Here is a 15145-nt window from a genome sequence, read left to right as displayed (position 1 = left end):
TGTGTGTGTGTGTGTGTGTGTGTGTGTGTGTGTGTGTGTGTGTGTAGAAATAATACATTTCTAAATCTCTCAGAGAGATTTATACAGTAGCAGCATGATAGAGTGATGGTATGTTGTCAACTTAATGTAACAGTCCCATGAAAGGGAAGAATGCTACTGCTATTTTGCCCCAGGAAACACCGTTTCCTATTGGCCTTGATACATTTCCTATGTCCATACGTTTTCATAGGCAAATAGGCATCGACAGCTAGCAAGCCATGCTACTCCAGACTGATGATGAGCAATGACTCTGAAGCTAGTCTCTGGATGCTGGCTTTGCTGGATGGAGGTGCTTATCTCCCCTTTGAAAACATAAGGACAGAGAAAATGTGTCAAGGGCAACAGGAAACGGTGTTTCCTAGGGCTAAATAGCAGTAGCCTTCTTCCCTTTCATGGAACTCACATTAAGTTGACAACATACCATCACTTTATCATGCTGCTACTGTATAAATCTCTCTGAGAGATTTAGAAATGTATTATTTCTATTTTCGAAATCAGTGAATGTATTTCACTTGAAATATATATGTTTTCAAAGGCATCGACAGTTAGCAAGCCACTTTTTTTGCCTCTTGTGGATACCCTCTTTGATTTTTGTTTCAACGTTTTTTGTTGCTGCCGGAGTGAGTTCGTGTCGTGCTTCTGTTATTGTAAGTGTCAACTGTTTTTTCTGTGAACTGTTTTTTGTTACAGTTATTTTCACCCTTCGAGGCTGAAAATTTCTGTGCATTGTGGTGTGAAAATTTTTTCTTGTCTTGTGACAAGTATGGAGTTGGATTTAACGTCCAAAGTGGAATTCCCCGGAGTGGGAGAGGATAACCAAGTTGAAAGTGAACAAAGGAAACCAAGTTTCTCCAAGGCAGTGAGCAGAAGCTCAACAGAATTAGAAGTAACCATGGACAAGCTGTTTCAGTACAGACAACTGATACAGAAAGTGGGCGAAAAAACAAAATTAATACCGCCCCCAGAATTGCGAAACGCAATTAAAGAAAAAATAGTTGTATCTAAAGTATACAACATAAAGGAAAAAATGATAGCAGAAGTAAAGACAGATATTGTGGAGAGATGTTTGTCTCCAATTTGGCAGAAAGTTCACTCTGTTAGTCGAGGCACAAGAAGTGCAATTTGACTCGGCTAACGTAGCAAAGGAGGTTTCAACTCAAACCTTAAAAAATGAAAGTATTATGCTGCTGCCCACTTACATGGGATGCAGAATGGCAAGAATTACAGTAGAAGACATACCGGCCGGGTATGATGTAATGTGGGTGGCAACAGCGGTATTCTTCAATGCCGAGCAAAAATTAAACATACTGAGTATGAAAAAGAAGGAGGCGATCAACTGGAAGGGGCAGATGCTTGAAATAGTCATACAAGGAGAGAACAGTGTCCTCGAAAGTCTGCCCGATAGAGTGTTTGTAGGGGAGGGGCACACCATTCACGTGTCGGTGGAAGGACATCGACCCAGATGTTTCAAATGTGGACAAAAGGGTCACGTTCGTTCCGACTGTTCAAAAAAGAAGTTAAACAGCAACGTGAGTGATACCCCACCTTCGAAAGCAAATGAAGAAACGAAAAGGGCAAATGCAGAGAAGGAAAAAAAAAGAATTGAGGAGGAAAAAAAAAGAATTGAGGAGGAAAAAAAAAAAAGCAACCAGAAACAGCAAGAAGAGGTACATAAGGAATAACAGAAGAAAAAATAAACCAAGAGACAAGTGCAACAGAGAAAAACGAACCTTCAGAAATGGAGTACACAGTAGTTTCACATAAGAGGAAAAAAACAAAATACACCTAAATAGCAGTAGCCTTCTTCCCTTTCATGGGACTGTTACATTAAGTTGACAACATACCATTACTTTATATATATTTATATTTATATATATATATATATAGGTGCTGGTAAGAAGCTTGCTTCTTAGCAACATGGTTCCAGATTCAATCCCATTGCATGGCACCTTGGACAAGTATCTTCTAATATAGCATTGGGCAACCAAAGCCTTGTGTGTGGATTTGGTAGGCAAAAACTGAAAGAGGCCTACTGTATGTATACATGTGTGTGTGTCTGTGTTTTTCCACCACCACCACTTGATAACTGGTGGTGGTGTGTTTAAATCTCCATCACTTAGTGATTTGGCAAAAGGGACTAATAGAATAAGTACCAGGCTTACAAAAGATAAGTGCTGGGATCAATTCATTCAACTAAAAATCCTTCATGGCAGTGCCCCAGCATGACCACTGTCTAATGGCTGAAACAAATAAAAGATAAAAGATGTGTGTGTGTGTGTGTGTGTGTGTGTGTGTGTGTGTGTGTGTGTGTGTGTGTGTGTGTGTGTGTCTGTGTGTGTGTGTGTAAATAGCCACATGAGTTCTTGTTCAAAAATACTACACTTCTAGATGGGATGGAAGATCACTTCTTACTCATACGTTCTATTTTTGGCATGTTTTCTATAGCTGGATGCTTTTCTTAATATCAACCACTTCACAGAGTGTAATGGACATATTTTATCATGGTACCAACACTAGGGAAGTCATGAGGCCCACAACCAGATTAAAAAGTTATTTCAGTTTTTATATGTCCAAGCTATTATCATCATCATCATTCGTGATCATTAGATATAGACATAGCTGTGTGATTAAGGAGTTTGCTTCACAATACCTGACTTTGGGTTCAACACCTTAGGAAAGTCTTCTACCATAGCCCTTGGTCAACCAATACCTTGTGAGTGAATTTGATAGAAGGAACCTGTGCAGAACCCCATCAATATGAGTGGGCTATTGAAAGATGGATAGATAGATAGACAGACAGATAGACATTTATACATGTGCATACATTTGTGTGTGTGTGTGTGTGAGAGAGAGAGAGAGAGAGAGGGAGAGAGAGAGAGAGAGAGAGAGAAAACATATCCACAAGCACATTCACAAAATCAGTTTTCTTATTCTCAATCTTTCCACAGATAAAATTGTAAAGATATACACTAAACAAGCAACCTACATAACATGCATGTAATTATTTTTGTTTTGTTTTTCAAGATTTTTAATCAATTTCTTCAATATTTATTGAAAGTATTCCTGTCCTACCACTCACACACTCATGCATACACAGACACACACAGAACACTTTAAAATGTAAATTAATACCTCCTAATATATCTCATGCTTCATTTATTGTTGTTGTTTAATCTCCTTATATGCACTATGGCTGGTTTCTACATTGTTCAGCATTATTGTGTATAATAATGAAAGCTTTCTTCTTTAATTGTTTGGTCTTTGTTTTAGTGTATTTTAGATATTGTTTTTTTTTTTCCATGAAGTGCATGGAAAGAAAGCACATTGCTGCATGATGGTGAGATTAGAGCATTGAATGTAGGAGGTCTTATGAGGCTGTATTGTAATATTAACATGTGAGCTAAGAGTACAGCTGATTATCAAAGGCCTCCACTAATGTGTGTATAAGACATGATTGTGCTAGTACGGATATGTGATGTGAATGGATGAGGAAAGTTGGAGGGAAAAGTGTCAGCTGCTGACAGTGGCAGGTATCTTTAGTGTCTTTGATAGAGTACACAAGACAAAGCAAGGAAAGTGGTGAGGTTTTTAAGGTATTAAATCTCACATGCAAACTGACAAATGATGAAGATGAATGACATCATCATCATCATCATTTTTTAACATTCATTTTCAATGTTGGCACAAGTTGGACAATTCAGCAGGATTTAATGGGTTCAATGACTACATCATGCCACAGTGTCTGCTTTGCCATAGTTTCTATTGGTGGACACCCTTCCTAATGCTAACTACTATTCAAAGTGTACTGGGTGCTTTTTTTCATGGCACCAGCACTAGTGTAGTTACCATGCACTTCACAAGACCAAGATACACTTTAACTGAGTGGAGCTACAGTAGAGAGGGATGTGGCTTTATGTGAGGAGATAAGTTAAAATATGAAAGAAGGGGCCAAAACAGGTTTCTTGTTGTGGGGGAGCTACATAGTTACATTATAGAAGAGTAGATGAGAGTAACTGGAGTAGATCTAGAAAGAGGTGAAAAGTGTGATGAAGTGTTAGGGGGAACCCTCAAGGTCCAAGATGAGTTGATATGAATGGGGACAGAAGAATAGGGTGTGCAGGTGGGTATATAACACAAGAGAAGGGATGCTTAGGGATGGAGAATGGGTAAGGGATGAATATAATGAATGAAGAACAAGAATTGAGAGAGGGTATGTTGGAGGGAAGATGCAAAAGATTAGGTGATGACTGTAGAGATTGTGTATGGTTGAAGATTTGATGTAGTGAATGGTGATCAAAGGTGAAGAGGTGATCAATGATATGTAGGAGATGAAAGACGGGAGAGTGGGTGATGGCTGACACTACAGAAGAAGGTGAGGAGAAGCAGAATAGTATTAATAAAATAGTAGACAAAAGGAGGACGAGAGAAAGGGAGATGATATGTAGGAAGGTATGTTGCAAGAGTGTTGGGGGTAAAGGTAATCATAGTGTATGAGTGGTGATAGAGAAGAAGAGATAATTTGGTAGCACAAAAGGTGCAAAAGGATACTAAAATGTGAGTGGAGAGGTTGCTTTGTCCTCTGCAAGTCAAAAGAGTCTTCATTACTCTATGTTGTCTCCATTTGTTCAAGGTACAAACAAGAAAGTGAATAGAAGAGAGAGTGGTGACAGAACAGTACACGTGATTTCTTTTGTATCCAGCTTTTCTCTCTGCTCTCATGCTTCATGCGCACTAATATTACACGTGCAGCAGAGCATAATCTCTAAATTTCTTTCTATCTTTTTTATGAATCTTCTACTTTCAATGTCCATGTCTCATTACTATGTAGCATTGCAGATTACCTGCAAGCATCATGCAATCTGTCCTTCCCTCTATGAGAGAAACCTTTTGCTATTAGCAGAGATAGCAGCTTCCTGAACGTTTTTTCACCCTGTTCTTAGTCAAGCTTTTGGAACTCCCTCTTCCAATGCTAATTAGGTCTCCTTGATAACAAAAGCTACCAACTACTCCTTGTAGCCATTCAGGCATTTTTGTATGAATTGTTGGACCATGTAGTTTTAGACCAAATTTTCATTCTTGCCATCCAGCTCTCTCTCTCTGTGTCTCTCTCTCTCTCTGTCTCTCTCTGTCTCTCTCTGTCTCTCTCTCTCTCTCTCTCTCTCTCTCTCTGTCTCTCTCTCTCTCTTCTCTTCTCTTTCTCTCTCTCTCTCTCTCTCTCTCTCTCTCTCTCTCTCTCTCTTCTCTTTCTCTCTCTCTCTCTCTCTCTCTCTCTTCTCTTTCTCTCTCTCTCTCTCTTCTCTTTCTGTCTCTCTCTCTCTCTCTCTCTCTCTCTCTTTCTTCTCTCTCTATCTCTCCCTCTCTCTATCTTTCTTATATTCATCATTTTCTAGTTGAGAATAGGATCTTTTCTTTACAAAATGTAATTGCAGACTCCAGCAGATTCTCAAAGTTATTCAAGATATTGCTGATTGGCAGCTACTTCATTTCTTCAGTAAAATTTCTGAACTATCAGAGAATCCTTGCACTTAAGTGTATAAAATTAAAAATTTCACCAACAGATTTCATAACTTCTTCATACTTAAAGTCTGCTAGATGTTCATGAGGAAAAGAATGTGATGAACAGGGAGAAACTCTGGAAAGCTAGGATCACTCTTCATAAGGGCTGTTAATCATGCATTTTCCCTACCATTGTAGGAGCTCCATTTGTTGCAACACTGACAAGTTTATTTAGTGGAGCATCAACATTTAAGGTTCTTTTGAGTGCATTTTTAATATCAGCACATTCAGCTGTATTTTTTAATGTTACTAAGTGCAACATCTCTTCTTTTGCAATTGCATCAAAAGAAATGTAGCAAACAAATACTGCCAGTAGTAGGTTGATTGCCAGTAGCAGTATGTCTGTAGATTTGTTTAGAGAATTCTTTAAATTAATGTTGAATATAAGAGAATCTTTAAGCCTTTAAGCATTCAGATTATTATGTTAAACATAATACTTATTTATTCAAGTTGTTTTGTATTAACTATGCATTATCTCGTAGCTTTGAGATTTCAATGATGTAATAGTTTTATTCTTAGAATGACATTGTAGAGTATGTTGGAAAGATTGAATTTAATAGTTTGAACATAAAAGAGGTAGAATATTTTGGCTGGATTTGACCAGTTTAAATGTTAAAGTGTTAAATCATTCTGCAACATAAGTACTGATCTGGGAGAGAAGTATCTTTGTGTGAAGTGAAACTAATGTTTGTGCTATCAAGTCAAAAGAAGTTTTATTCTATGGACTCCAACGACTACAATAACTCTAGCAATATTCTTTTTATCAAATTTGCCATCAGAATATGGGTGTTTAGCCTAAGTAATATTCCATTTCAAAACAAGCTTCAGCCATTGCCTAGGTTTCTTTACAGAACAGTATCAGCTGATTATTTAGTGATGATTTTTTTTTAACACAGTTGACTTATTTTTCCTCAACCCTGATTCATTTAAGTGGACAAGAATACAAAAGTCTTATGATTTGCTTCATTTCAGGTTACTGAGTGACTCAGGTTAGATAAAACATAAAGGCTTACCTCTTTTGACAGTGAACATATAATCATCCTCCCACTTTACTTTAAAATTTCTGTTCTCATCTTCATAATTTTATTGCTTACAATTTGATGAAGCCATTTTCTTTCACTAAAGTTTCACAGACACTTGTAAACAAAATTTGTGACTGAAGTGTACCAATTAGGTTCATAGCCACTAGGCTCAGTCGTACATGTAATTTACAGCAAATCAAAGTACTTTCATATTCCACTATTTTATACTTTTGATCTTTTGAAGTAATTTTTCTATTTATTTATTTCAATCTTTTCATAAATGTTTAGACATTATTTGAATAGTTTGTTTTTTATCATTTCCATTTTTCTTTGAAATGTTCAACAAAAATATGAGTGGGAGAGTAGGTTACAATTTATTTACCATTTGCTTAAGGGAGCTTAAACTGCTATGAGCAAACATATATAGGCTCTATTGGAGGCGGCGGTGGCGGCAGTGGTGGTGGTGGTGGTCTTCTTGTGTGACCACAGATCAGCTCTTTTCAGGCAAACGTCTGATCAAAGTTGTTCATTCCATGACCATCCTGACTTTTTTGTAAGTGCAAGGAACTCAAGTTCACATTATCCAGCAATTTCTTTTTCAGGAAAATTTAGAAAATATTTTTAGCAAGTTTAACTATCTTGTAGATCTCTTATTAGTTCATACAAGCTCAATGGTTGTAATTTACTTGACACGCTGAAACAGAAATGTAAAAAGAAAATTGTGAAAAGCAAAATTTTCCAAAAGCAAAACTACTGCATGTGGTGCATAATGATTAATGTTAAATATAAATTTAAAATTTTAACTCCCTATAGCAGTTTTAACATAGCAAACCTGCTGAATAGTTTGTTAGATTTATTTTTTCTTTTATATTGAACCAGAAGAACTGAAATTTAATATTAAATTTGAGATAGAATTTAGCCCCTGTAGCAATTTTAGTGCAACAAAACTGAATTAAAGAATACTTTTTTGATGTTTTGTATTACAATGTATTTATGTATATGACGTGAAGTTAAGTCTAACCTAGACTGATTAAGTTACCTGAAACCAGTCCCTCTTCTTAGGTGCTCCCAAATTTTTACTACCATTCCCCACCCATCACATCAGTCCTCTGATATTTCACTGAAACCCTTGCTGACCTGAATTTTTTTAAATCTCACTGTCTCTACCAAGAAAAATTCTTTCCATCAGCAGTACTAGCTGTTACTCACAAGTGAGTGTAACTTTGTAATGAGTACCATGCTTATACTAATTCATTTAGTGCCTATGTAGATGCTGACATAGACACCTTCTTGCTTCTTTCACCCTTGAGCCAGGATGCAACAGCTGGAAGGAGAGAGGGCTGCACCAGCTGGATAGACTGGAGCAATATGAAATAATGTGCCTTGCTCAAAAACACAATATGCTACCTGATCCACAAATTGAACCATTGAACATAAGATCATGAGGTCAGCACCCGAAGCATTATGTCACATAACAAAATGTCACTGGAATCTAACACTGAAATTAGGATTTAAATTTCTTAAATATTTTTTGTAACTATGAATATTAAACTTAATCCCATGTTGGCATGAGTTCAATAGTTTGACAGAATTCAGTGGGTCTAAGAATTGCACCATATTTCAATGTTTGCTTTGGTATGGTTTCTATAGCTGGATGCCTCTCCTAAGACAAACCACTTTACAGAGTGTACTGGGTACTTTTTTCATGACACCAGCACTAGTGAGGCCACTATGTAGCTTGCAAGACTAAGATCCTCTTCAAATGAGTGGGACTACAGTAGAGAAAAAGATGGTTTTATACTAAGAGATAAGTCAAAGTACGAAGAAGAACAGAACAAGTTTCTTGCTGTAGAGGAGCAGCATTATAAAAGGTTGGGTGGGAGTAACTGGAATATACCCAGTAAATAAATTATTATAATGCTTGAATTTTTTTATTTTTTATTTACCAGAATAAAAAAAAAACAACAGATGCTCAATCAACATATTTTTCATGAGACATACATTGTCTAAGAGGTACTTGTAGCTCATTTACTACATTTTTGACCAACCCTACCATAAACTGTAACAGTCAGAACATGATGCAACAACTCGGTTTTGCATTTTGTTCTTGTTTTAAGTAATTTAGTGGTGGCTGCAGTGGAAACGGACAACATAGAATTAATTTCTATTTAATTTTTTACCAATGAAACATGAAACCCTTACAAGTTTTTGCATTTCAGTACTACTCATATATATATAACAGGTTTCTGTACAGTTTTCAACTACCTTTTTTCTTTTTTCAAGCTATGAGCTACTGATGTACAAAGTCCCAATACATTAGTTAAGAGGTTAAGGTGACCATAACCACAACCTAATAATAAATGTACATAGATTGATTGTTCAATTTATATTTTCATATTGATTGTTCAATGCAGTTTCTAGTACTATCTCAGACAACTGTGCACAGAATTTGAAGCTAGAATCACAAGTTATTATTTAACCCCAAGCCAGACTTGGTTCAACAGAGCTATGATTAAGGGCATTTCAGCCATGACCATCCCATCTTTTTTTGTATTTTTTATTTCTTGGACTATTGTCTTGTTTTTAAGATGGCAGGATGTTATTGAAAGGAGTAATTCAGCTGCTATTTCTAGCAGGTTGAGGAAATATGTAAAGGATTTCTTATGTGATTTGTCCCTCTTTGTATCAGGATTAGCAGTATTTTTTAAATGTTTTTGAAATACCATGCTGTTAAGTTATTGATATATATAGGGTGTTGATGATTAGCAAAATGCCAGCTCTGATGAAGTAGAGCTCTGATCACAATTCTTTTTCTATTTGTTAAAGAAGTCATTATTCAGTATCTCCATTTGCTTTTAAGCTGGTTAGGGTGTGATTTGAGAAAGATTTGACTGCAGAGTTTAGGTATATGTGGATAATTTGACATGTAATAGTAAAAACTGTTTACGTTGTAGTGGGTGACAACCGTTATCTGTGCCCTCTCGCATGTCTAGGTGGTCTTTCATTAATTTCACTTTCTTTGTAATAACAGTTACCAACTACCTTCAGGCTGTTCACCCTAGGTGTCATTCATGAAATCAATAGCAATTTTTTTGCTCTCCTTCGAGACAGAACAAAGTTTCTTATGCCTCTAGTAACTTTTAATGAGTTTTAACATCCAGTCGTCATTTGTTTCAAGATATTTGGCCAATTCAGTTATGGTGATTTTGTAAAAAAGTTCAAACTGGATCAAGCCTTGACTTCCTTGTGCACTGGAAAGATAAAGGCGATTCATGTCTGCCTTTGGGTGGTGCATATTATTACAAGTCAGCAGCTTAGAAAATTTTTTTATTAATTTTCTTTATTTCACTGATATTCCTGTTCAACACATTGAAGCTATAAGTAACAACTGGAACTGCTAAGGAATTTATGGCTAGCACCTTGTTATGTACATTTAACTCAGATTTCAGAACTGCTTGAACACTCCTATAATGAATATTATAGGAGAGTTCTCTTTCATTCTTACCTGCTGAATGCCAAAGCATTCATTTAATTCTAGGTATTTATAAGTTTATTCCTGCTCAAGTTCTTTTATAATTATGTCAATGTCTAACATCACTGAATTTGAAGTTTTCAATTTCCCTTTCTGGATAGTGGCCTTGGCACACTTATCATGACTAAATACTATCTCAGTGTTATCACTGAATGCTTTCACAGTACATAATAGGCCCTCAAGCTCATAATTGTCTTTACCATAGAGTTTTTAAATCATTCACATAAAATAGATGGACTATTATTGTTGTCAAAGGGGTATTAGAGCTGAGCAAAAACTTAGAAATGGAAGTGAGTCACCTTAGAAAATTCCACAGTTGATGATAATATTGTTTGAAGCTAGTATTCTATTAGAATGATATTAGAGATACATATTCCATAATGATATGCTATGCTTCAGAAAGTTTAAAATCACATGAGAAATTTTGAAGATGTCTAGCAATTTCAGGATCCATGAATGCAGTATGCTGTCAAAATCCTTTATTATTTATTATTTCTTTTTATTTCGGGTTTTGTTGTAACTCCTGGAGTCTTGCATGCATGATGTCTTCTGATACTATCTCCAAGGAACCAACAATAACTGGCACTATCTTCACCTTTGTTATCATTATCATCTCTTTATCACAGGTCTTGTTGGAGCTCCTGGAGTCTTGCATGCATAACGGGCTTACTACCTGCAGCCTATGGTACAATGTTATTCATTCTTTTCAGCTATCTAATACCTTTCTGATTATTCTAGCCGTGCCAAGGAGACAAACCTTTTGTAACAGTTCTACTGGGCACTCTATTCCAATTTCCCTTATAGTCCTCTTGATGCCTTCTGATACTCTTCCCAAGGACCCAACAATAATTGGCATTACCTTTGCCTTCTTCATTTTCCATAGCTGGGCTATTTCATACTTAAAAGGATATGTATCTCTCTATCTTTTCACCTTCCTTCTTCACTATTCATAGGTCAAAAGGTATGCAGTGTCAACTATATAGCATATGTGGTGCACCTTGTCTACCACCACTATATCCAGTCTGTTATGCTCTAGCACCTGACTTATTTGAATTGGGAAATCCCAGAGGATTTTGCTAGTCTCCGACTCTGCTACTCTGCAGTTTGTCCTCATACTACGTCTTGTCTCTCTCTAGCCCCCCACTTTTCGCAGTTTCCAACGTAGCACTTTCACTAATGATTGCATCGCCACAACTTGTAATGGTTTGGGGCAAGTCTAGGGCATTCATTTGTAATTATCATTATTATTCTTATTATTATTATTCTGGACAATGGACATGAGTTAAAATAATAAGGTAAGAACAGTAATAAACGAGTGAAGAAAAATATATATAGTGCATGTGTTTATTTGGCAAAAAAAATAAATAAATAGAATAAAATGACTATCCCGAAATACAACAATATTATTATTATTATTAATATCATTATTATTATTATTATTATTATTATTATCATTATTATTTTTATCATTATATTTTTTCAGCAATATACGGAATTTGGTTCTATGACAAAGATGATTGTGCTCGTGTGGGACAGCTGATAAACAGGTAGGAATGATATTTCATGTATCTAATTTCAAGATCACTGTTTGTATGAAAATAATACAACTAAATGTAACAATTCTATTTCATTACCAGTTCTGAGCAAGTCACAAATGAAAAACAAACAGGTTTTATTCTGGGAATTTTAGAATTCTGAATATAAAAGGATGAAACTATATGTTTTAAGGTATTTAGTCTAGCACTGTACCATTTCAACCAATTGACTGACTTCTCATGTAATAACATTAACTATATTTATTTAATAAATTCTAAATTAGCTTTTTATTTTGCATCATAAACTAAAACTTAATGCTTTCCCTTCCTTTATCTCTTTCTCTTTCTCTCTCTCCCTCACTTTAAGTAATATATATCAATATCTATTTGTCCATTTATCTATCTATCTATCTATTTATCTAATGTATGTATGTATATATATATATATATAAGGATAAAATTCACATTGATGATTTTTATCAAGTAGTCAGCATGCTATAAAAATTTATAGACAATTAATACATTAAATTAATAATAATGTGCATATGTATGTAATTATATGAAGGGAGATTGGGCGAAAACAACCCTTCTCCAGCATGCTTAGAGTGCTAATACCTTAAAAAACTACCAAAAACTCCAGCTAAGTCCAAATAACTGTATGTACAATTATTTGGACGTATATTTCCCCTATCCGTGTATTGTGTTGACGAAGGAAAAAGCTATTTTTTGCTTTAATCCAGAAATTGAAACCAATTCACAATTAATGTGAGGTCTTTTTAATATTTTCTCTCACTAGCCCAATTTCAGCCTCGTGTATATTTTAGCTGGAGTTTTTTTGTAATTTTTGAAGGTATCAGCACTTCAAGCATGCTAAAGAAAGGTTGTTTTTGCCCGATCTTCCTTAATATATATATATATATATATATATATATATACATACACACATACACACACACACAAGGGGTGCTCAAAAGAAACCAGAGTTTTGCAATATTGTTTTATTCACTTAGTTTTACATGATTACACTTTTATTGCCTTCAAAGTATTCTCCATTCGAAGCAATACATCAGTCCAGATGTATTTTCCACTGTTCGAAGCAGTCCCAGAACTCTTGCAAAGTGATGCCTTTTAACACCTCTGTCATTTTTATCTTCACTTCTTCTGCATGTGCAAAACGTTTTCCTTTAAGGACTTTTTTCATTGAGGGGAACAAAAAGGGTCTGGATCAACTTCCAGCTGTTCTTTCAGTTCTCGGTTTTTAGTAAGCAACTGAGGCACAAATTTTGCTTCAACTCTTTTCATTCACAATTCCTTGCTCAAAATTCATTGGCAGGAGCTCCAGGACACACTGGTCATATCAACAAGTTTGTCAGTTGTTCAGCGATGGTCCTCCAAAACCAGTTCATGAATTTTCATGATTTCTGCATTTGTTCAGGAGGGTTAATGTAATGAAACCAGAACTAAACACTGGTCCTTATAATCCCCATCCCCACTGTCACCACTATGATTTTTAGAACCATTAAATTATTTTCTGTAATGGTACCAAAAGAAGGGTTTTTTTGTTGCCTTCCCACCTAAACATGAAATTTAGGATTTCATGGTGGGTAGAGATGAGATCTGCAATACTGAATGACCTTCCAAAAATTATCATTTATGTACATGAAATAGCTACAGATAAGTAAGTCTCTAAGTTGTTGCCATCTCTTAGTAAATTGAGTTCTTAGCTGCACTTATGTTACTAATGTTCTTGAGATAGGCATGGACATCACACAGTCTTTTGCTTGGGTATGTGAAAGAGAATGTGTGTATGGGAAATATATGAAATACTGAAAGTGATAGAGAAAGAGGGAGATAGATGTAATATGTATGAAATATATGAAATAACGAGAAAGAATTAGAGAAGGAAAAATAAAGTGGATGTGTATACAAATGTGTGTGATGGTGACAATACAAGTCAAGTATTGTGTGTGTATATGAACGTAGACATAATGCTTCTGTATGTTTGGCATACAGAAGCAGTAAATGTAAAAGATAGAGAAAATGCAAATGAGGAGGGGAGAGAAACATTATCTGAACAAGAGTGAGAGAAAAGCAGAATGTGTGTGCAATAGGAAGAAAATGATAGCATAAAAGAAGGATACAGAAAAAATGAAATGAGAGAGATATATTAAGGGCTATAGAAAGTAAGGAGAGAAAGAATGTATATATGGAAGGGTATAGAAAAGAATGAGTTGTGTGTGTGTTCAGAGGTAATTGAAGAGAGCATGTCCAGGTAATTAGACATATATTTGTTCAAACTAGTTAGACATAAATTTACTCATAACTAACTGTTATTGCAATTTGTATATCAACAATTGTATAGAGTCACATGATAAAACTCCAAAAGGTTTTGCTTATTTCATTTTTCCACTTACAGAGGGAATTTTCAAAATGCCTTTTTAGATAGATGCAAGCATGGCTGTGTGATTTAGAAGCTCGGTTTGCAATCACATGGTTTCAGATCCACTGAATGGTACCTTGGATGAGTGCCTTCTACTATAGCCCCAAGCCAATAAAATTGCTTTTGAACTTGTGAATGAATTTAGCAAAAAGAAACTGTGTGGAAGCCTGTCATACATGTATATATGTGTATGTCCTTGTATTTGTTCCCACCTCCATTTGATAAATGGTGTTGGTTTGTTTATGTCCACATAACTTGGCAGTTCAGCAAAAGAGAATGATAAGTATCAGACTTAATAATATACACAGGGGTTAGTTTATTTAACTAAACCTTCCAAGACAGTGCCCCAGCATGGCCACAATCTAATGACTACAACAAGTGAAAGAGAATATAAAAGATAATTTTTTAAAATTTGTTTGCAAAGCTCCAACTTTTCAAGATTATTATTTACACAACAAAGTACACTCATCTCAATGGGAATTTCTAATCATCGTTATGGGTTTCATAGCAGTTACCCATAAATGTTCTTTTCCTTCACTGATTTTGCATAAAATACTCACATCTGCTTGGCATCTGAACTCCAAAATGATACATATGTCTGTATATAACAGATTGAATGTACATATGTCTGTATATGAAAGAGTGAGTGTGTCTATGTGTGTGCGTGTATGTTTGTATTCATGTATATATGTGCCTGTATGTGCATGTTTATAGATGATATGGAGTGTCAGGTGAGGAAATGTGTGGTTTTGATATTTAGTGTCTGTATGTTTCTGTGTATAATACTGCAGATGAATGGAATGAGTCTGTGTGTGTGTGTGTGTGTGCATTTATGTGTGTGTAAATGTATGTATATAAGTATATGTATGCATATAAGTGTATATATATCTATATATGTATACATGTATATATATCTGTGCATATATATATAGATATGTGTGTGTATGTTTGTATATATGTGTGTGTATATATATGTATTTGTGTATATGTATGCATGTATATATATGTATATATGTGTATT

At 35.3% G+C, this 15145-nt stretch overlaps 1 protein-coding gene across 1 annotated transcript in view; it reads left to right on the top strand.

The window, feature by feature from the left end:
• The window catches only part of LOC106872357 (mRNA-decapping enzyme 1A), a 329154-nt gene that overhangs the window by 308561 nt on the left and 5448 nt on the right, over window positions 1-15145 (top strand). The window contains exon 4 of the mRNA XM_014919322.2: window positions 11633-11696. Within this exon, the coding sequence (XP_014774808.2) occupies window positions 11633-11696 (64 nt within the window). The remainder of the gene's footprint in view (window positions 1-11632; window positions 11697-15145) is intronic.

Source organism: Octopus bimaculoides, chromosome 3 (assembly GCF_001194135.2).
Source record: "Octopus bimaculoides isolate UCB-OBI-ISO-001 chromosome 3, ASM119413v2, whole genome shotgun sequence".
NCBI classification, from domain to species: Eukaryota; Metazoa; Mollusca; class Cephalopoda; order Octopoda; family Octopodidae; genus Octopus; species Octopus bimaculoides.
The sequence above is the reverse complement of the archived record's forward strand: the minus strand, read 5'-3'. Positions and strand labels throughout refer to the sequence as shown.